This window comes from Galleria mellonella, unplaced genomic scaffold (assembly GCF_026898425.1).
Source record: "Galleria mellonella isolate WM207_F2 unplaced genomic scaffold, CSIRO_AGI_GalMel_v1 utg184, whole genome shotgun sequence".
NCBI lineage: Eukaryota > Metazoa > Arthropoda > Insecta > Lepidoptera > Pyralidae > Galleria > Galleria mellonella.
In genome coordinates, this window is record NW_026442025.1 from 5702452 (window position 1) to 5726149 (window position 23698).

The 23698-nt window shown below is 32.8% G+C and overlaps 1 protein-coding gene across 1 annotated transcript; it reads left to right on the forward strand.

Moving 5' to 3' along the window:
• Positions 1-4348: 4348 nt before the first annotated feature.
• Positions 4349-17390, forward strand: LOC113512131 (CAPA peptides-like). The gene is made up of 5 exons (XM_026895923.3): positions 4349-4372; positions 10133-10204; positions 15509-15619; positions 16151-16321; positions 16803-17390. Exons 2-5 carry the CDS (start codon positions 10138-10140, stop codon positions 16898-16900), a joined length of 447 nt encoding a protein of 148 aa, XP_026751724.1. The 5' UTR covers positions 4349-4372; positions 10133-10137; the 3' UTR covers positions 16901-17390.
• The last annotated feature ends 6308 nt before the right edge of the window (positions 17391-23698 follow it).

The window sequence follows — 23698 nt, forward strand, 5'->3', positions numbered from 1 at the left end:
ACATTTAAGAAGCATTTAAGATAAATATATTTTTTTGATGCTTGCAAAAGTTTACAGTAGAAACAAAAAAATATACCAATAATGATTACACAGAGAAAACAATCAGACGGGGCACCAATGAGGAATGATTAGTGAGGATGAAAGCAGATCAGTTAGCCCATCGTGCTGAATTCATTTGGAATTAAGGCTAGAGGAGACCGTGAGGAGGTCGACCTGACAGGGTGTATTGCTCGCAATAAGACTACAAATCCCCATTACTAACAATTCCTCCCCCCCTTCCTTTCAACAAGTAAGTACGTTTACTCTCAATGCAAATTGAAAACTAAATTGTTTAGTTAATCAATTTCAGTCTATACGTCTGCTAAAAGCTGTACCGGATATGCTTTAATGCTATTTTGCAAACTGGCAATACATTTTTAGGTGATATATTCTAGCGAGACACTGGTGTCCGTTGGCATATAAAAAATGTATGATTTAATTATAAATTTTTACAAAGTAATTACATATAATGCCGCCCAGAACATTTTCCATAAACGGAAAACATTGAAAATCGATCTGAGTTGATAAATTCAGATAATCTAGCGGAATAGATATTAAATAATTCTATTGGCTTTAATATTTAACTAACTTCGAAAAGAAAGAGGTTCTCAGTGCGGTTGTTTTTTTTTATGTTTGTTACGTCATAAGTCCGTCAGTTTTCAGCCGAAATGAAAAATTCTTTTTTTAACTGAAAAGTATATACTTACAGATTAGTCCTATAGAATATTTAACAAAATCAATCCGGTAGTTTCGTTTTTAAATATAAATAATTGATTTTGTCATAATTGAAGTGAGCTTTTTGTTTGCAGGTAGCAATCTTGAAAATTAATAAGTCATCTAAGAAAGTTTACAATACAAAAAACATTTTTCGCCTGTTGTTGCCATTTCTTTATTATTTAAATTAGTCTGCTATATAATCACTATATACAGTTATGAGGTAATAAATATTAAAAAAAATAGAATAGAACAGAATTCAGAACCTTTTTCTTTTTGAAGTTGGTTGAAAAAAAATAAGATTGAAATAAAATCCTGCACTAAGCAACCTGTGTTTGCATGGCTGTGTTTCGGTTTGAAGGATGGGATATGGCGTGAATTTACAGGGTACAGAGGAATAACACCTGAGTCCTCAGGAATGGCAACGCATGCGGGGTATCATGGGTGAAAGAGTATACTCTGTTATGTCCATGGTACTGCTCATGTCTATAGGCGACGGTTACCACTTTCCATCAGGTGGGCCGTTACCTTGTTTGCCATTCTAAGTTGTATAAAAAAAAACCCAGCTAGTATAGCAAAAGTGGGTTAGATTCTCCTTGTGTAGGGGGAGAAACAAGAATCGACCCGTGGTAGCTGTTGACCCAAGTGGGATGCCGGCGTATACCGCTAGTGAAACATCATTACCATTCCATAATCATCCATACCCCAGTGGGAAAAACTGTTAGTTGAAGAAACAATTATGAACACTAATTGAAAAATTAATTATTCATTTGCAAATGTGGAAGTCTGTAGATTTTACAATTAATCTTATTCTAGATATATTACAAATTTATTACCAGAGGGAGACTTTGTATAAAAATTGTGTTTTTTAAATATTGAAAACCTTGAGGTCAATACGAACAAACATACTTATTAATAGAAAATGTTTGTATTCTGCACGAATAAAACTTGAGATATTTTTTTTTTGTTGGGTGAAAATGGTATGGTAACCCCGCCTGCGCTAGCGGGATACGCTGGCGGAGCACCAGTGAAGGGTGATAGATGAGAATGAAAACAGGTCAGTTAACCCATCATGATGAATTCATCAGGAATGAACCATGATAGTTTCCATGGGAAACCGCGAGGAGGTCGACCTGGTTGGGCATATTGCTAGCAATAGGATTCTCAATCTCCATTACTAATAATCCCTTTCCTTACTTGAGATAATTAGAAGGCGAGGTAGTACTCGTATATTGAACTGTTAGACTATCAAGTCATCAATTTTGGCTTAAGAAATACTTTTTATTTATTCAAAATTGATGTTAATTTTAGACTATTTTTTTTAAACCATTCGATTTTTTAACTTCAATTCTATCATATTAATATTGTAAATGTGAAAGTTTACTTTGTGACTGTCTTTATGTTTGTTGCCCGATAGCATGGACGTTAATGCAAATAAACCTCTGTGTTGCCCACAATGCTATTTTTGCTAAATATCAATAATTTGCTGGCTACAGTCGACATTCATTGTTATGCGGATGATAGTATTGGGGATGCATACTACACAGGCCGTGCAAATATTCAATCCTCTAATTTAACCAAAAGTCCAATTTAACCTAAGACACAAACATGCACGTTCACCACCAAAAAAGTTCCGGGATCATCTAGAAAATAGAGTTAAGCTGGCGTCCAAAAAGTTCGCAGTGATTAATAGAGCAAAAGAGTACTTCACCCCGAGATAAAGACTATTATTGTACAAATCTCAAGTCCGGCCCCTTATTATTGTTAGTATAGTTAGGAGTATTGTTGTTGACTTATGGGCTGGAACACCTGAATACCATCTTAACTCTCTGGACACGCTTCAAATATGGGCTATAAGAATAGTCAACTACTACTACCTCAAGCTCACAGGTGTATCGCTCTTAAGTTTAAGGCGAAATTTTGCCTCCTTTTGCGTATTCTACTTCTTGTATAACGGATTGTGTCCTGAGTAATTATTTGAAATGATGCTCACAACCACCTTTTATCATTGCATCGCTCGCTATTGACAGATAATTCATCCTCACACGCTTGAACCTTGTACGTGACGTCAGGCTGTGGAATGAGCTGTCGAGGCTCCTAGACAGGGAAACTGCAGTATGGAGTTCTTCAAAATGGCTAGTTTAAGGTTTTTTAGAGTTGGTAACACACATGTGACACCCCTAGTATTGCAGGCGTTCATAGGTTACAATGACCATTTAGTATCAGATTGGCTGTATGCTTGTTTGCCAACAACGTGGTATAAAAAATCATGCTTATTTGGCTAAATGGATTTAAATGAAATGTGGTATACAGGTAGATTATAGTTTAGAATATATAGTGTAAATTAAACATTATGAAAAAAAAAATACAATAAATCTCTCATACTAACTTGGGAGTTGGGATTTTTTAAATACTATTGAGTTTTGTTGTGTATTCCTTTAAACGTATAATTTTTTTTCTATTTTACCGTATATAAATAATATGTACCACGTAGGTCACAATTTTAATATTATATCTATTAAATTAAAAACTTAGTCTTTACAATCACTAATTTAATTGCTTGCGAAATAAGTAAATTAGTGTATTTTTTAAAGCTTTCTTTCAATCGTGTTTCAGCATTTTCAGTGAATGTAACATTTGTATGGTGTAGGCTGTGGGCCGGCGAGTGAGCCGTAAATGAATTATCTTTAACACTCCGGACGTGATTCCGCTACCACACTGCCAGGTGGCGCTCAAACTGTTATACCGGTTGTCTATTATGAAAATGTGCATGATTTTTAAGTAAAGGAGGAGGTTCTCAATTCGTATCTTTAAATTTTTATGGCTCTATTTCCAAATTGTGTTAACCGACTTTTTTTATGCAACTTTTCTATGTTGCATAAAGTGGCAAACAAGCTGACGGCCCACCTGATGGAAAGTGGTAACCGTCGCCAATAGACATGAGCAGTACCATAGACATAATAGAGTATACTCTTTCTCTCATGTTACCCCCCATGCGTTGCCATTTCTGAGAACTCAGGTATTATTCCTCTGTACCTTGTAAATTCACTGCCATATCCCACCCTTCAAACCGAAACACAGCCATGGAAACACAACTGCTTCACGGTACGAGTAGAAACGCGAATAGGACAGAGGTGCCCAAGCAAACGACTTAGAAAGAGCTTTTCCATTCGCAATTTATTTTCACACTATCCAAATATGTTTTGTAATCTATAAAGTTATGTTGTTTTAGTTACTAATTTTGTGAATATTGAAATTACCGTTTACTTTGTGAAGCATAAAACTACTCAAAATGATGATAAATGACTTTTTTTTTCAGAGTGAAATATATTTATTTATACAGAATATAAGACAATTTTGTGAGAGCTATTGTAGAAGTATATCATGCTGAGAATAAGAACATTCCATCAACGTTGTATAAAAAATTAATATTAATATGATTCACAGAAACTGTACATTTTAGCCTCCCGGTATATTCATGCAAGAAAAATATTCTACGATTTGCATTTGTTAGATAAAAGTTTTACATCCGCTGCTGCGAGGGCGTCCCGTCCTATATAAAGTGGGCATCAGACGGCGATACAGCATTCCAGTCGTGCAACAGGTGACGAGAGCAAAGGTGAGTCGACAGTCTGTTAACGTCTTTATTTCCGATTACTTAATCTTGATATCTTAATATAATTACAATTACAATATATTATTAATAGTACAGAATGAATTTAAATATAGAATTTAAAATAAGAATAATATTGAATACCTACTCATTTATATATTTTACAGTATTATTTTTACAAATAGTGAATTAGTCGTGCAAAAAGGGAATTGTAAAAATATTAATTACAATAGCTATTTTTTAAAGAAAGGGTAAATATCTTTAATAAAAATATTTAGTGATAGTAAAAACAAAATTTAGTAGAAATCTCGCTGTTTCATTATTTTAATTTACATTGAGGAATCTTAGAGATTTTTTAAATCAAATAGATTTGAACCCGCGCTACGCCGAGTTACGATAATACCGCGTAAAGAACGTAACGTTGAAATAAAATACAAAAATATTTTATATTTTTTTGACAATTTTATATTATTTTATAATTTATTGACTTTTTTTATTTACTATATTTTATACCAGTGATTCGGCTTGGCACCGCATGGGTAGTAGTAGGGGTAGTAGGGCTTCAAAAATAATATATAGCCTGTGTTACTCGCTGGTAATATAGCTTTCTATAGGAGAAAGAATTTTTAAAATTATTTGTTTAAGATTTGGATTTATCCATTACGAACAAATAAACAAGCAATCAAATCTTTATAATATTAGTATAGACAAAAAAATTTGCTCATACATAAATGATTTTTAAGATGGCCATATTAGTTCGCGAGACTAATATATTAAATGAAGAAATTGCTACCACTTTTAGTTCGATAGTCCTTTGACAAAATTACGAGCTGAAATCCCATAAACTCTCATATCTCACATAAAGTCTCAGCTTCGAACTCCCGTTTTGTAGACAAATTACGAGTAGTTTTTGAGATTTCGTCATAATTTTGCGAGTTATGTTTGGCTTCATAGACGTATTTAGCTAAGTGAAGTGAGCATAAATAAGATATTTGGCCAGAAAAACTAATGGATCAAGATCGTATCAGTGTGGTGGTAGAACAGTTTTTAGATCACATGATGTCTTGATTTTTTTTTATATGAAACTTAGAAATAGCATATAAACTAACGACCTACCTGATAGAAAATTATAATCGTCGTCAATACATATGAAAAGTATTGGCCAACATAGATTACATAGTGAAAATATAAAAGAAGCAGTAAATGAAGTTGGGATAGAATCTTTTGCCCAGCAGTGGGTAGATGTGGGCTTATTAGATAGGTAAACTTTAGGAACGCTCATTCCTGTGCAGTTCAAGTAAAGAAATTTTAAGAAGAGGTTTGATAAGAGAATTTTTTTTTATAGACATTTTTTTCTATTATCCTATTAATATAATAAAGGTCAATTTTTTTTAACAATGGATGCATGTATGAATAGATGTTTGTTACTCTTACACGCACAAAGTACTGAACGGATTTGAATGATATTTTGGTACACGGGTAGGTTATATCCTAACTTAACATATAGGATACTTTATGTACTGATTCACGTAAAACCACGGAATATAGTAAATTTAAATTCAACGTTTAGTGAGACATACCCAGGCCATCCACCAAATAAACAAAAGAGACATATTAGAAAATTAGAGTCGTGATCATTTGCATAATGACCATCATCATCATCATACCAGTTGTTAACTGTCCACTGCTGTACATAAGCCTTTCAAATAAGAGAGGTTTTGTTAGTAGTTGCCATGTTTAATAGGCGTGTTGGCAACCGCAGTTAAATTTTAGTGATGTCTTAAGAGGGACGTTGCTGATCATCCCTCGATCATTAAGTTCTCTTAATCTCTTCTTACGGTATACCCACGGGGAGGGAAAGGTGGTCACCACACGGCAACTTTAAAGCTTAACTGTATTTATTTGTGATACCGTGAGTTCCAAATGAATGGACCGATTTCAACGCATTTATTATTTCAACATCAGTAAAGTAATCAATTGAATTATACAGTTACTTTGCTTCTGTAAATAGTATAAATAAAAGTTATCGAAGTAACTATTTCCCTTTTTTTATACCACTGAGGAAACAAGCATACGGCCCACCTGATGGTAAGCGGTTACCGTAGCCTATAAACGCCTGCAATACCAGGGCATTACGCGTTCTCTGACATTGTATGTACAGTTTGCACCCGTATAGAACCGGGACGGGTAGTTACCGAAGTATAAATAGGATCTACATTTTGTAATACAACTAGAAGTGAGCGTTTGATCAACTATGAAAACAATCTTACCGTTCAATTATTCATTTGCCATCAAAGAATACATTATATGAATAGCTATTAGTATTCATTGAAATGTCTCGATGTATAATTACATATACCTATTACACAAAGGTTCACATAGTTTGACGGGAAAGTCTAAATATTAATTAATTATATAAGTTTATTTATAGAATTGGGACTATTCACAATCTCCCAGAAACAGTTTAGCAACTTTTACTGCTACTATTGTTGCTTTTACGTCTATCGAAGCCATTACACGTAGAGGTTTTTTATTAATTTAATTATTAAAATGGTATTCGAAACGTCGAAGCCCTGGTTACCCGTAATACAGGTATTCTTATACCTATCTCAGATACCAGTCTTTAATGCTTATAATTTGATTATTTTAATACCAGAGGGAGGGTTTGTACAAAAGTCATTTGCTTGGGCATCTCTGCCCCATTCGTGTTTCTACCGTAAAGCAGTTGTATTTGCATGGCTGTGTTTCGGTTTGAAGGGTGGGATATGGTAGTGAATTTACAGGGTACAGAGCAATTACACCTGAGTCCTTAGGAATGGCAACGTATGGGGGGTATGATGGGCGAAAGAGTATACTCTGTTATGTACGTGATACTGCTCATATCTATAGACGACGGTTACTACTTTCCATCAGGTGGGCCGTCAGCTTGTTTGCCATTCTAAGTTGCATAAAAAAAACATTGTACTTCACTATGATGAATTGTGAAGAGAAATCGATTATTATTATATCATTATTATACTTTTAGTTAGATTTTGAAATGATAAATAATTACAGCATGTTTTTAAATTCTATAAGTCCCAATTATTTTGCCCTGCAATTGTTTTTTGGTAAAATGCCATTCGGTATTAAGGTCGCCACTTGTACATATTTTATTTGTCTAATAAAGAACAAATAATATGCCCAATTTCACATACTAATAGTCGAACTAGTTTCTTATTATAAGAAATATATTGTTTATTTATTAGTTTATATGTTAATGTTATTTACGTACGTCATCAGCAAAAGAATTTAATATGTATTCTTTGTTTATAAGTCTTGGTAGATCGTTTATGTAAATGATTTTGTCTCATTTCCATCCTTCAGACTTCAGGAAATTTATGCTCACGGTATATTTATATATATCTATATAAAAAGAGCTGATATTTAGTTGAGGGTTTTAGTAGATTCTGTCCCACTTAGCAACTCAAATTTTCGAAAGAGAAATTCAATTTTAACTTATCTTTTATTATATTCAAATGACATACCTTTAACTGTAAAGGAAGTTATAATTTCATTTTACTTTTAACGACTTCTTTACTATTTCAGAATAATGTCTAAAAGATGGACAGTTAAGGCATTGTGTTTGTGGTTCATATATTTACAGGAAGTAACTGCACCTTTAACCATAATTAAGGCAAACCACTAACCGCAGACTCTGTAATAATTAGGTATGCTTATCTACTTAATATCATATCCGGAAACAAAAGATATTTCCTTTTAGTTTTTTTTATGTATAGGATTAAGATTTATTCAAATAACTTTTATCTTTTTTTTATAATTTCTAATGACAAAAAACCACTGGAAAATCTTAATGGAGACTCTCTGACTTTTTTGTTGTAGTGAAAATAAAAAGAAAATATTAATCTCAATACTCATACAATTCAAATGGACTTTTCCAAAATAATATCTAAGTTAATAAAAGGTATTCTTTTTTAGTTATTTTATTCGATACTTCTGATGTCTAGATTAGAAAAATGATGTCGATAAATGATATATGCGGAAAGAACGTAAACAAAGTAATCAATTTTAATACGTAGAAATAGAAGCGCAGAAAACACTGTGTCGCACACTAATAATGAGATGAGGTCAAGGGGTAGAAAGTAAGATCATTCTTATTACGCGCCAAATTCGACTTCAAAGGTTTCTTTTACGAAATGTTTTTTTTTATTATGATAGTCATAGGCATTTGGCGTTCCATTGTTTCTGCCTACCCTAATGGGAGACAGGCGTGACAGATATGTACGTTATGATAGTTATATAATAGTCCTCTATTGCCGTAAGAGACATAAGGTACTATTTTTATTTATAACTATTGCACATTGTTATGTGCATAAAATTTTTTCATATACTTGCAGTTCTAAATAAACCTACTTAAATTATAGTATTAAAAATTAAAATAATTTTTTTAAGCAGTTTTGTCTGTATTTCTGTATGTCAGCACCAAATTGAATGCGGTTGTTCCAGAAGGTGTAACTTAAAATCTGACATATGTTTTATCTTGATACGCCGTCTATAAGTTACCAACTTTCAAAATTCGCGCGAAGTTGCGGGCAAAAGCTCGTAAGTAATAAATCTATATATAAAATAACCATAATAATATCGCGTAGGTGTGTAAACTGCTTGCTAATAACCCATAATCAGAAATGTTACATTTTGATTATTATCAGTCGTGAAACTTTAATCCACAGATCATAGATAAGGTGAAATCGCTTATATATGGTTACTGAATGTTGAAACATCTATTATATTACCATTAATATTAAGTATATGTTATTAAAGTGATTAACTTACGGAGCGATGCGGCGCCGCGCTGCCGTGTGCAAATATGTGGCGAAAAACACACTGTTAAGATTGAATTTCACAAAAAAAAACAAATAGCTTAGAATTAGAAGTAAAGCTAGAATACTTCAAGAGTTTGTTTTTTTATATGTTATGATTATACATATATGATGTATGTATAATCATAGATGTATGAGTATGTCTTTTTATTGAATAAAAAAAATAGACGAAAGTATGCATTATTGCAATCAATTAATACAAAAATATTGAATTAAATATTTTTCATAAATAATGTATAAATGTAAATTTTAAATAAAATATCGTGTCTAGTATAGAAAACAAATTATTTTTAGAACAAGTGAGTTTTGAATTTAGAGATTTTTTTTATACAACTTAGAATGGCAAACAAGCTGACGACCCACCTGATGGAAAGTGGTAACCGTCGCCTATAGACATGAGTAGTACCATGGGGATAACAGAGTATACTATTTCGACCATGATACCCCCCATGTGTTGCCATTCTTGAGGATTCAGGTGTTATTTCTCTGTACCTTGTAAATTCACACCATATCCCACCCTTCAAATGAGAAACACAGCCATGTATGTAGATAGATACAATTTATTGCTATTTTCAAAAGATTTTAATTTAAACTTATCATAAACAAAATCTTTATATTTATAACAAAAAAAGATGAAAATGAGATAAGAATGGACAAAAAACGACATGACAAAACATTTGCTAAAAGTGATTTCTTCCTGCCTGGAAGATCTTTGGATGGAAAGTTGGATGAATGGGCGGGTGGATGTTTGTTACTATTGAAACCAAAGGTAGACTATGTTATATACTAACTTAATTCATACGATACGATATGAACTAATCCACCCAAATAAAGTCGCGGGATATAGCTAGTAAATAATATTATGTAAATAATATAATTTTTTGTGCAGGTACCATGCAGTCCTCCGTAAGATTGGTCGCCGCATTAGTACTACTCACATCTGCACTAGCGAGCGCTTACCGTAAGTACAACACATTTTGATCTCTATTACTTTAATGTTACCGTTTTTTATTTTATCACCTTTTAGTACCCTTTCAAAAAACGTAAGTACATCATGTGTTTTCTTTTTCTTCGAATTTGTTTAGATATAATATGAATGATTATGAGAACACTCGGTTTTACTTTAAAAATTTGTTAGTAACAAAAAGTAACTTATGTTGGTGAACTAGTCACTAGCTTTTGTTCCCATCTGGACTCATGTTCACGCGTGGATTTTGGAAGTAAATAACTTCACCTAGATGTCTTCTCATGATAAAACATACAAAAATGTTTAAGTTAGACCTTTTGTAATAAAATCGTATCGAATTTGGGTTAAAAGTTTTGTACAAACATACAGGTAAACAAAAAATTCTGTAATTTATTGATTTCGTTTTAAAAAATATCTCCTACACATAGACGTCTTGTAGTTACATTTTCACTATATTAGTACAGTGTAAAGAGTCTTAGTTCTGCATACTGTAATATTATTATATTTTTCGCGGTATCAAGGCATTATTTTTTTAATAACTGTTACTTGATAACTAAAAAAAAAAGATAAATAAACTAAAAATATTAGCATCATCATCATTTCAGTAATTCGTTGTCCACTGCGAAACATAGGTCTCCCCCATCGGCCTCCACAAGAAACGGTACTGAGCTTCCCGCATCCAATGACTGCTGGGCCCTTACAAGGTACATGCTGAAGTTATATCTTTAATGCTTAAGAGACGTGAAAATGCAATAAATGATTGAATTTAGCTATTCAAATATATAGACGATTATTTCCACTTCTCATTCGATGGGCTGTTAGCTTTTTTGCTATTCTTTGCTCTATAAAAAAAAGTTATTTATTTAATTTACATTTTAAAGATCTAAAATAAGTAGATTTGAGCTCAAAAGGCCAGCGAAATTGCGATTAAAGGTGCAAAATAAATGTTTAATGTGAAACAAGTTTACACGCAAAGATTACACACAGATCAACATAAATAATTGAAGGCGAGCAGATAATAAATCCGCTCAGCTTTAATTTTGTTGGTTATGTTTTGTACAAGTGTACGGAATACAATTGAAGTTATTAGTCATGTATAAAAGAAACAATTGACCAACGTTATTATCTATAACTTTACTATAAAATTAAAATCATTATTATCTGCTATGTGGTGCCGCCATAGAATACCCCACCCCATCCTTACCTGTGGGCGTCGTAAGAGGCGACTATAGTACATTACTGCAGCGGCCAGCAACGGAGGCATTGATGGACGAACGTGCAAATGTGGGCCGAGGCGTAGCCGAGGCACACATATGTGAGTCCATCAATGCCTAGTTGTGGCCAAGGCTTGTATAGTACTTTTCTCAAACAATGCGCGGAAATTAAAAACACAATTTTACTTATTAAGTTCAATGACGAATAACGAACAGTAATAATTTTTCATGCGCCATAATGTTCCTTTCTTTTTTTTTTCAATAAACAGCTTTCTATTTGCAAGCCAGTTCGAAATTTAAATAAAACCTTTTATTAGTTACCTCCTTGGTAGCCATGTTTCGAAGTAAAAGGTCATTCCATTTTTAAGTTACAGAACAGATATGAGTTTACATAGTAATTTATCTGGTCGCAAAACACAACAGATATGGATTTTCATACAACTTTTGCCGGCCGTATTGCCGTTTGTATCTGGCCAGTACGGCAATTTTGATTTATCTCGAAAAAGATTGTCAAAATAATGCTCACATTTCCAAGCATGTTTGAGAAAAGGGAATTTAATGGTCGAGGCATGGACAGTAGCGTCACTCTTAAAACATCACCGAATCTTAATTGTAGTCGCCGAACTACTTGCCAAGCGTGGCAACTACGGGAAAAACTTTCCTTTTCGGAAGCCTATGTTCAGCAGTAGACAGTAGTCGGCTGACATGATGATGATGTTAATGATTATTTCAAATCAAGAATTAACCATTAGGGTATATTGCTAGCACTCCTCACTTACTGTTACTCCCAATTACTAATACGTATAATCCCTTCCTTTTCTCTAGTCGTAGGTATTGAGTATCGTAATATATGGCGACGAATAAATTATTTATTTAAAACTAGATTATTAAACATTACCTTAAAGAGTTTAAAATGCACTTACAATCTTCGAGAAATAAGGGTTTCGATTGGATTGATTTCACAATTGACACACACAAATATATACCTCATTAAATAAATAGAATATTATTATAAAAAAAGAAGACCGAAAAAGATATTCTAAGATAATTATTTTCCGTCTCTCTGATTAAAAATATGATCTTACGAAATGAAATTAAATCAAGATAAAAATATATAAACAGGACCTCTCACTAAGTGAGGTGATAATCTCACTAAGGTTACGCAAGAACAAATGCAGCTCATATTTTATATGAAAATAAATGTTTTTTGTATGCAACTTAGACTGGCAAACAAACTGCCCACCTGACGACCCACCTGTTGGGAAGTGGTAAGCGTCGCCTATAGATATGAACAGTAACAATAGGCATTTTGTATGATCCGATGTGCTCGACTTAAAGTTTATTTTTGTTTATTAATCAAAAAGGATTCTCAATATTGTACTTGAGATCGATTTATTGACTGACTGATGATTAAACTTAATGTAGGTAGTGTTTGCGAACTATACATTTTTTTAACAATAAAGTACATTTCCAACTAGTGAAGATTGGCAATCAAGAATATGTTAAAGAAACTATTTTCGTCTCTTATTAGATGTAAATGTACCTTTACATGGTCGAAATATGTAATTTAATTCAAGTTGAGACAATTAAAACTTAATTAGTGGTCAATTAATTCGTCACTGAACTTTGGTTATTGCAAATGTTTCTAATAATTTAATGTGACATTTATGAAGTTACCTACCTATGTTGACGCAGTTATATGAATAATTGAACCATATTGCCGATGAAATAACTTTCAAAAGGAGTAAGGTCTTAATTTATCTGTACGGTTTTTCTTTGCAGAGAAAAGCCCCACTATTCCGTATTCTAAATTTAAATATCAGGTACTTATTCTTAAAATTGTTATTTCATTTCTACCCATTTCTAAAAGACAAAGTTCTCCATTTATTTGTACTTCTTTTTTATAATTAGAGGCTTTATTTTCTACGAATAAAGTCTCGGTTTTTCTTTGCAGAGCAAAAAATCTACTGTTCCGTTTTTTAAATTTAAATAGACAATTTTTTTGTTTCCAGAATTTTTGTCAAGAGTGAAATTCATTACATTTAAAAGATTTTTTTTGTACATTAAATAACTATCTAATATTAGATTTATAAAACAATGAGAGACAAACAATCTTAAAATGACGACGTCGAACAGAAATCGCCTGACTCGATTGTTTCAGCGGGCGGAAACTTTGATTGTAATCTATGAGGGTGGCTTTCCACTTTATACAGACAGTTACACATTTGTCAGTCTATTTGTAGAAGCACACCGACTGAAAGCGGCGTGTTGCTTACGTTTTATTTTGTAGGCAAATTGTAATTGTGACTGGAGAATAATAAAAATCAACGCTTGTCGCGTAAAATTGTGTATATTTGAATGAATAGAGAATAAAATGTTAAACAAAAAAAAAAAAGAAAATCAAAAAGAACCCAATAATATACAAAAAAAACTAGCTGGCTTAAATGCTAGCAAATGTAGTAGTTATTAATATTTCTTTTTTTTCTTCTCGTACCATCTACTAATAATAATTAAAACAAATGCATTGCAGAGAGTTAGTGGATGCAGATGGCTTAGGATCGTTCCTTGTCGCAGTCTATGGGGGAGGCCTGTGTTCAGCAGTGGAGGGAGAATGGCTGAGATGATGATCATAGTAAACTAAAACCATAGTGATATATTCACTGATCAGAATAAAAATAGCCTATGTCCTTATCCATCCCATATAACACCTGAATACCAAATTTGATAGTAGTAAGTAATTATTATCGCTAGTTTACTTTATGTCGCTTAGTTTTGAATTTCATAGAAAATTATTTACAATTTATTTTAAGAACCGAATCTTCGATGTGTAAACAAGCAAATCGCACTTGATCAGTTTTACTTTTTAATAGTAATAACATATTGTCTAATGTTATATAGACAGAGTGTCTCCATACAAATGTTTCGAGAAACGTGAGACAACATTTTCATACAATTTTGCATGATAAATAGTTATAAATGATTCCTTTATAACATCTATATTTATTTTCTCTTATAATTTTTGTATCTTTTTACTGCGTAAACACTCATTTTATTTGTTAAATAATATGTAAAAATACTTCATGTACGTAAGTATATAGAACACTGATAAAAAAAACGAGTCAGTTAATTGTCAAATTAGCTGACAAAAAGTTGACCCGTTTTTAAGACTCTAGACTCTATGTATATAATCTATGCATATTATATTCAGATTATGAGGAAAGAACATATTTGTATTAATAGACAACGTGTGTTAATTTTTTTTCTTTTTTGTAGAGGCCTATGTTCAATAGTGGACAGTAGACGGCTGATATGATGATGATGATGTGTTACAACATTAACACATTATGATAAAAATACTTTTTTTTATTATTATAATTGTAACTTCTTTATACAATCGCATTTCTGTATAATATTTTTTTATTAAAACAAAAACAAACGGTTTGTCTCGTAGGGTACAATATTCTATTATATTCTATTCTTATTCAAATGTTAAAAAGTATAAAAATTAATGAATTTGTATACTTATTTATTATATGGTAATGTACAAGGTACTTATGTATATCTATATCCACTGTTTTCATTGTAAAATGTTTTTATTATTTATACATACGGTCGGATTCCTATTGCGATTCGGATTAAACATCTAGAAGCGTGTTTTATAAATATAAATATTACAATTTATAGTACAAGGTCTTGTATTCAGATGGTTGTATTATAGGTACATTTCCGTGTGATCTCGGCATAGAATGGGCCACCCCATACTATTCCCATGGGTGTCGTAAGAGGCGACTAAGGGAACTTATTGGTTGAAGGATGGGCAGCAGCGTTCCTTTTAAAACATAATCAAAGTCAAACTACAGTTGTCAGCCTGCCTGCCAAGATTATTTATTTATTTATTTACACTTTATTACACCATTTATAAAAAAGTAAATACATTTAACTGTAATAAGAAATGATACAAAAAGCAGCCTTATTGCTAAGCAATCTCTTCCAGACAACCTTTGGGTAGAGAACATTGAGAAAAGAAAGAGATTATATTATTTATACTTAATTAATTTAATTTGTATATTTGTTTGTTCAATAGACAACAGCGCGAAGTTGCGCCGTGATGGAGTGCTCAACTTATATCCATTCCCACGAGTGGGGAGAGCGAATAGACATACTTGGCAGGTTCCACACAACGAAATGTATTTAGGTAAGCTATTAAACATTTTTGAAATATTATAAATAAAATAGAAATATTTGTATTATACCTATAAGTATTAAGAATGTTATATGGTGATTGTATAAGTAAATTTGTCTAGTTCCACTTTTTTATATCTACGAAAGGCAATACACAGAATAAGCTAGTGATACAGTTGTTCTTTTTTTCGAAAATTTCAGTTTATTTTTTTAGTACAAGATACAAAGGAATAACACCTTAGTCCTCAGGAATGGCAACGCATGGGGATATCATGGGCGAAACAGTATACTCTGTTATGTCAATGGTACTGCTCATGTCTATAGGCGACGGTTACCACTTTCCATCAGGTGGGCCGACAGATTGTTTGCCATTCTAAGTTGCATTAAAAGAAATAAAAAAATAAAAAATAGCAGTATATACTATCAGCTCACCTATCATTACTCACTGATACCGTGATGTTTTGTCAATGTAATGTGATAGCGTAGCAGGGGTTAGCATTCCATTATCATCTATTAAAAAATAAATATATTTTTTTTAATACAGATTACGAGCCAATAGAGAAACGACAGTTGTACGCGTTCCCGCGAGTCGGTCGCAGTGATTTGTCACTGCTGCGGGAGCCGGTCGCGGAACCCCTGCACGTCCGCCGTTCAGACACCAACGGCATGTGGTTCGGACCTCGAGTGGGAAGATCCTTCAAAAGTGAAGATGATGGTAATATTTGTACTATATACAAAATTTGTTTGTACAAAAATCGTTGCACAGGTACCTCTGTCTAACTCGATCCACACCATTCCTTTTTACCCTTAAGTTATCTTAAAAGATGACTGGGAGATTAAAGTACTATACGCTTGGAAAAGAGAAAAAAATAATTGTTTTTTCTTGCAATTTCAAATGGCAAACAATCTGACGGTCCACTCCATGAAAAGTGACAGCTGTCGCCTATAGACTAATAGCTTAATTACTAGTAATATACCCCATAAGATTTTCACGTGGTCCCTCTTAAAAACGATAACACATATGTTAATATCATAGTTGAAAACCAAAAAATTAATCTTTTGCAGCCAACTGGATAGAGTAGTTGCAAAACATTTATCATGTTATAACAAACGAAAGTGACTCATATAGCCCGAAAAGTAATTTTCTATAAGTTCATCCATATACTATAAAATTATAACGTATTTAATTTTGACAGATATCACGTTCCAAAATGAAAGCAGCGACCGCAGTGAGCCTGAACTAATGGAACCAGTGCACGAGGAAAGAGAAAAAAGGCACACCAAACAAAACTGAATCACTTACTGCACATAACGCAGCTGCAATTCCAAATACCTTGAGCCTTTACTGTATTATTTATAATAAGTAGTAAACACACCTGGAATCTGGTACTTGCGAAATACTAGTCATAAAGTTACACCTATCCTACCCATCGCTATCTTATTTATTTTGACAACTGTCAACTATTCTATTTACAAAACTTGTTAAATTGTAAATGGTATTATATTGATAATACGTTATAAATGTATTGCGTGTAATAAATTATTATAAATATTATAATATTTGTTATTAATAAAAATAAAAATATTATTTATTGTTATCATAAATTGCCAGAGTTATTTCCAAAGGCTGGATGGATTTCTAAGCGTTTTTCTAATTGTATTTATGACTCTCTAATCCATGAAATGATTCTGGCAAAATATTGTACTCTAATATAAATAAATGACAGATAGTTGTTTATAAGTCGTGAAGTTATTGAAATAAAACGATGAGTCAGTCATGGGTCTTTTTTTTATTCGATAAATTGAACAATTTTTAATTTTACGTCACTCATTTGTACACTTATATCGTTTTGTTTTTTTTTCATAGTTTTTTCCATTTATCATAGTTAGGATTATTTACCCTAAAAAAAATCCGAGGGAGACTTTGTACAAAAAATCGTCTGTGTGAGTTGGTACCTTTATTCGGTCCTATACATATTTTTACAGCCACGCAAATGTGTTTGAATAGCTTTTTTTGGTTTAAAGCGTGTGAGATATAGCTGTAAAAATATTGGACACGCTGGCATAATGGCCTAATTCTCAGAAATAACAAGTAAAGTAACGTATGTTGTATAAAATTTACAAAGTAGAATATTAGTTTGTAGAATTTTGATACAAAATCTAAATACAAATAAATACTGCTTATATACAAGTACCTCTATCTTACACGTATATCAAGAAGCAACTATGTTCGCATGGCTGTGTTTCGATTTAAATGATGAGATATAGCAATAATATTATTAGGTACGGAATACGGACGCATTATATTTTAATACCATGGAAAAGAAATCTATTTTGGGATGTATTCATCACTACATCATGACGGTAAAAAGAAGTATTCGGATTGATAGATAGATTTATGCAGACAAAATTTCAAAAAATATTGTTTTGACTTATATTGGCCTTATTAATATCCCTCATATTTTTTTAATTATCTCCCATGTACAGACTAATTACAATTTAATTATATTTATAAGATTATAATAATTTTAATTTGTTCGATTTCTAAAAAAATTTTGTTGCCAGATAGATTCGAACCTATAACCATTAGTTTACTTTTACGCACTTACAAAATACTACGAGTGTGTTGCACGTTACACGGACACGCGTTAATGATCACTAATTAGATTAAGTTTCCCATAGTGACGCAATTAATGACACACCCTAAATGAATGTACGCTACAACCCATAGCGTAGTCTAACGTACTCACATACTCTACAACCTATAGGAAATTTTAAGGTTTACGGGGAAGAGATTGTTAATAATGGAGAGGTTAGTTCTCATTGTTAGAAAGGGAGTTTGTTCCCTTTTAGGTTGACTTCCACGTGATCTCTCTGGAAACCGTCGTCTTTCATTAATAATGAATTAGCCGCGATGGTCCAACTTACCTGGCTTTATCCTTATCAGTCAGTAATAATTCCATTTTCATCCCTATTAAAAAATTCCAAGCGTGGTAACTACTGGCAAAGTCTCCTAATGTTTAGCATATGTATATGTTACTGTAAAACTATAAAAAGGTAATAAAAGTTCATAAATTGAAAGATATTTTCGTTGTGATGTTGAAAGATACTTAAAAATTATAACACATTCTAGATACAGGTTGATAATTTATCCTGCTAACTCACCAAATTTTAATAAAAGGAAATTTTGTCTATAAACAATATATATGTCAACTGTATCCCTTATTGTCCGAATTAAATGAAATGAATGAAATTCAATGGTCATCACTTCAATGAACCATTAATTTGTTTGCCATTTCAAATTGCACAAATAATATTATATACAATATTATTCTTAAAACTTATGTTAATTTTCAACCAACTTCAAAAAGAAGGAGATACTCAATTCGGTTGTATTTTATTTATATTGGTGACTTCATAACTCCGTCAGTCGTAAACCGATTTGGAATACGTAAGCACCGTACGCACCCTAAAGAAATTTTCAGATGTAGTTGAAACCATTGAACATAGAAAGTTCATCAAATTGTCATTATCTAATTGTGTATGCGAGTACATAGTAAATACTCGCAATTAAGTTATTCATCATGTGCATATCACTGTTGTCCAGTAACAATAAAACTTATCTGTTATAATTATCTATACACATCCCACATATATGAATATAAAAGTCATTACTATGGCTTTCTGATCTTAAAATAGGTTAAAGAATATTTACTTTAAATTTTTAACCTACGTCAAATAGTGGTTCTCGTTAAGCAAAGCTCGTAAAAGTTGATATTAAATGTTATATTATTAACATTGTGGATATAAAGACAGATAATCCCGCTGGAGGCTGCGCGGCAAATTAAAACGGAGTGCGAGCTACACGATCCCTGGACGCAACAACTATTTAATTGTAATTTCATTTACTAAAAATAGATGCTTATTAATAAATATTTGATTACGCAATTAAATTTGTATGTACGAATAATAAATATTGTGAGCCATATCTAAATACGTTTAAACCTAACTCAAGCTAGTCTTAACTAACATTATAAAAAAGGTAAAAAATCATTTTTTGTTTGTAATGTACAAACTTGACAATACTTAACTGATAAATAATCTCTTTCACCTATAGAAAACTAGTAAAATCAGCGAGTAAAATGGGCCGTATTTAAAAAAAAACTGAGGCCTCCTACTCATGTATCTCTAGTTTGTTATAAAATGACAAAATGTAGTATAAATGGATGTAGTATTCGGAACAATGTGCGAAATAAATTATGAAGCAAAATACATATGAGATATTGTTTCGGTTTTCATCTTTCGTCGCCTACCCTGTACAGATCCGGCGTGAAAATATAGATACATAGATTTATAGATACTTATAAAATAGATTTACAATAAAATTTTAATAAGTGACGTAGAAATAGAACACCATAATGATATATATATATATTATTTTGGAGCGCGATTGCAAGCGGGAAAATCGGAAATTCATTTGGTTAGTCTCGCAGTTTATTATAAACTCTGTCCCATTCGTGTTTCAACTATAAAGCAGTTGTGTTTGCATGGCTGTGTTTCGGTTTGAAGGGTGGGATATGGCGTGAATTTACAGGGTACAGAGGAATAACATCTGAGTCCTCAGGAATGGCAACGCGGGGGGGGGGGGGGGGGGGATCATGGGCGAAACAATATACTCTGTTATGTCCATGGTACTGTTCATGTCTATGTGCGACGGCTACAAATTTCCATTAGGTGAGCCGTCAGCTTGTTTGCCATTCTAAGTTGTATAAAAAAAATAAAAAAAAACTCATGTAGGTTCTTCTTTCTTTAAATAATATTTTTTTTTTTACTTCATATAAATTCCACTAAAATATTTGCTTGAAATAAACTACTATGTTGTGTTAAATGTGCAATCACTTATAGTCCAAGATATAGTCTATCTGTGTACCAAATTCCTTATCTATTCGCAGTTCACCGGTTTAATAGTGATTGTGCCGGTTTAAGCGTGTTTGTGTAAGAAATATCGAAACATCTTTATAAACTTGCATATTTATAATAGTAATAGAATCTAAAATTTGTTCCAAGAGTGGAAAAAAATTTAGACTGGGACAGAAGCCCCGTTTGCCCCAGAGGCCGTTTGCTTATGTCATTTCTGTCGCTAACCAATTGTGCTTTCATTGCCATCATCATCATTATCATCAACATCTTATCAGCTATTATTTGTCCATTGCTAAAAGTAGGACTCTCCCTATTGGGGGGATTTGCCAGTAGTTGCCACGCCTGGCAGGCGGGATTGCAACCGCAGTTAGGCTTTGGTGATATTTTAAGAGGGACGCTGCTGCCCATATCACGACTATTACCTTCCCTTATTCACCTTTTATGATATTCACGGGAAAGGAGGGGATGGCCTAGTCTATGCTGAGACTACACGGCAACTTTATTTCAATTTAAATAGTGGGCTATTGCAGTGAAATTACAAGGTATCATAGCATAACATCGTAGTCCGGCGGGAACAGATTATTAGTAATAGGGATTAGCAACACTATTACTAACAGAATACCCTATCAGGTCGACCTCCTCGAGGTTACCTCTCGAAATTATCGTAATTGATTCATTGTTGAATTTCTGACGATAGGCTAACTGACCGGCTTCATCTTCATTTATTATCCCTCACTGGTACCCCGCCAGTGTATACAAATAGTACAGACAGGGTTACCATTCCATTATCATCCATTTAAAAAATCATAGACCTAGTATGAGGAGCACGGGAGTCACAGTATATTCTGTGATATGCATAGTGCTGTTCATGTCTATAGGCGACGGTTACTACTTTACATCAGGTGAGTTGCATAAAAAAGCTCATAAAATCAAAAAATACATAAGTATTTATTTCGCTCATAGAAGTGCCATACAACAACGGATAGGCCGCTGCTAAATAAGTAATGAACAAACAGCGATCCGTGTGCGAGCGACCCTACAAGGGCTTTATATTCGTAAACTGTATTAGCCTTTATGACGAATATTGTTATTATAGTACCTGAATAGTATTTGAATACGAATTATAGAAACTGCATATGAACGCGAATTCATGTTATTTATAGGTTAATTGATTTGTTCTACATGTAGATTTAATCAAATACATTGAATAATAATATTATAAATGTAAAAGTGAGTTTGTTTATTACCTCTGGGCATATTAGCTTTTTAAAAATTTGGAATATACGTTCTTTTTAGGATGAAGAAGAATATAGAGTTTGTATTACACTATACATATTGAAAATTGTTTGACAAATCATGTTATGTTGGTGCAATAAAGTGTTAAATAAATAAAAATAAATAAAATAGATTACTATTACTATTATATACTATATATTATATACTACTATCACCAGAGGGAGACTTTGTACAAAAGTCGATTGTTTGGGTACCTCTGTCCCATTCGTGTTTCAACCGTGAAGCAGTTGTGTTTGCATGGCTGTGTTTCGGTTTGAAGGGTGGGATATGGCGTAAATTTACTGGGTACAGAGGAATAACACCTGAGTCCTCAGGAATGGCAACGCATGGGAGGTATCATGGGCGAAACAGTATACTCTGTTATGTTCATGGTACTGCTCATGTCTATAGGCAACGGTTACCACTTTCCATCAGGTGGGCCGTCAGCTTGTTTGCCAATCTAAGTAGTATAAAAAAAAAATATATTTACCCTGTCGATAGATATATACAGGTAGAAATGTCGCAAAAAATATCTAAAATCGTAATAAATATTGACATAATAAACAAAATTTTTTTAATTTAATTTGCTTCATCATCATCATTTCAGTATTAAACTATCCATTGCTGAACATAAGCTTCTACCTTGGGGAATTTTGCCAATAGTTTCCATGCTTAGCAGGCGGATTAGCAACCACAGTTAGGCTTTGGAGATGTGTGTGGGGCCGGATTTGCGATTTGTAGAGCATTAATCGTAGATCCAATGTGAAGTTTTGCTTTGCTCTATTAAGCACACCGAGTTTTTTTGATGTCAGCTTCACCTTATTATCGAGGTGGCCTCAAAACTGTATATCACTAGAGAAGTCGATACAACGGTTACAGAGATATTTCTTCCCACAAACATTCAGATTGTGGAATGAGCTCCCTGCCGAGGTTTTTCCAAGAGACTACAACATAGGGTTCTTCAAAAGGGGAGTAAAGAGGTTTCTTCAGGGTCGGCAACGCACTCGTAATACCTCTAGTATTGCATGTGTTCATAGGCTACGGTAACCACTTACCATCAGGTGGACCGTATGCTTGTTTGCCACCTCAGTGGTATAAAAAAAATAGTTAAATAGATATTTACTAAGAACTCACCAGGAATACAGCATCAGCGACGCCTTGCTAATGCAAGCCTACACCAAATAAATGTAAATATGTATTTAATGTCGCACTGTAAGACTCACACCTCCATAATTCTCTATCAGCTGTCATACCTGAACTCGCTTCTCAGGGGGAAAGGGATTGTTAGCAATGGAGTTTGACTGCCCCATTGCTAGCAATATAATAGGTCGACCTCCACGTGGTTCCCCCTGGAAACTATCGTGAACAATTCTTGTTGAATTCGTCACGATGGGCTAACTGAACCGACTGTGCCCTACCGCTGTATGCTGATAGCCGGGTGGGGTTACTATTTCATTATCACCCATAAAAAAGAACTTCTCTTTTCGATTGATTTTAAAAAAAAAGAAGTGGTATTGATTACATTATATTTGTAACTTCTGAATTTTGTCATTTCTGAACCGATTTGAAAAATTGTTTTGATTAATTTTAAATAAATTTTATCATAATCGGTTCAGTATTTAAATCAAAATAACTGATTTCGTCACGATTGAAGTCGAGGTTTTTTTGTAGAACAAAATCTATTATATGTATGTCATCTTTCACATAGTCTATTTTAATTTGTTGTATGTAATAAAAAAAAATACATACGTTAAGTTATACAAAATAATGTATGGATTACTCTAGATATCTTAAGTAAAACAAACTGACACTACCACAACATAGAGTATGCAAATAGGTACTGTCTGTTTGAGCCAATTTTTTATTACATAAGTAAGGAAAAAATACTAGTAAAGAA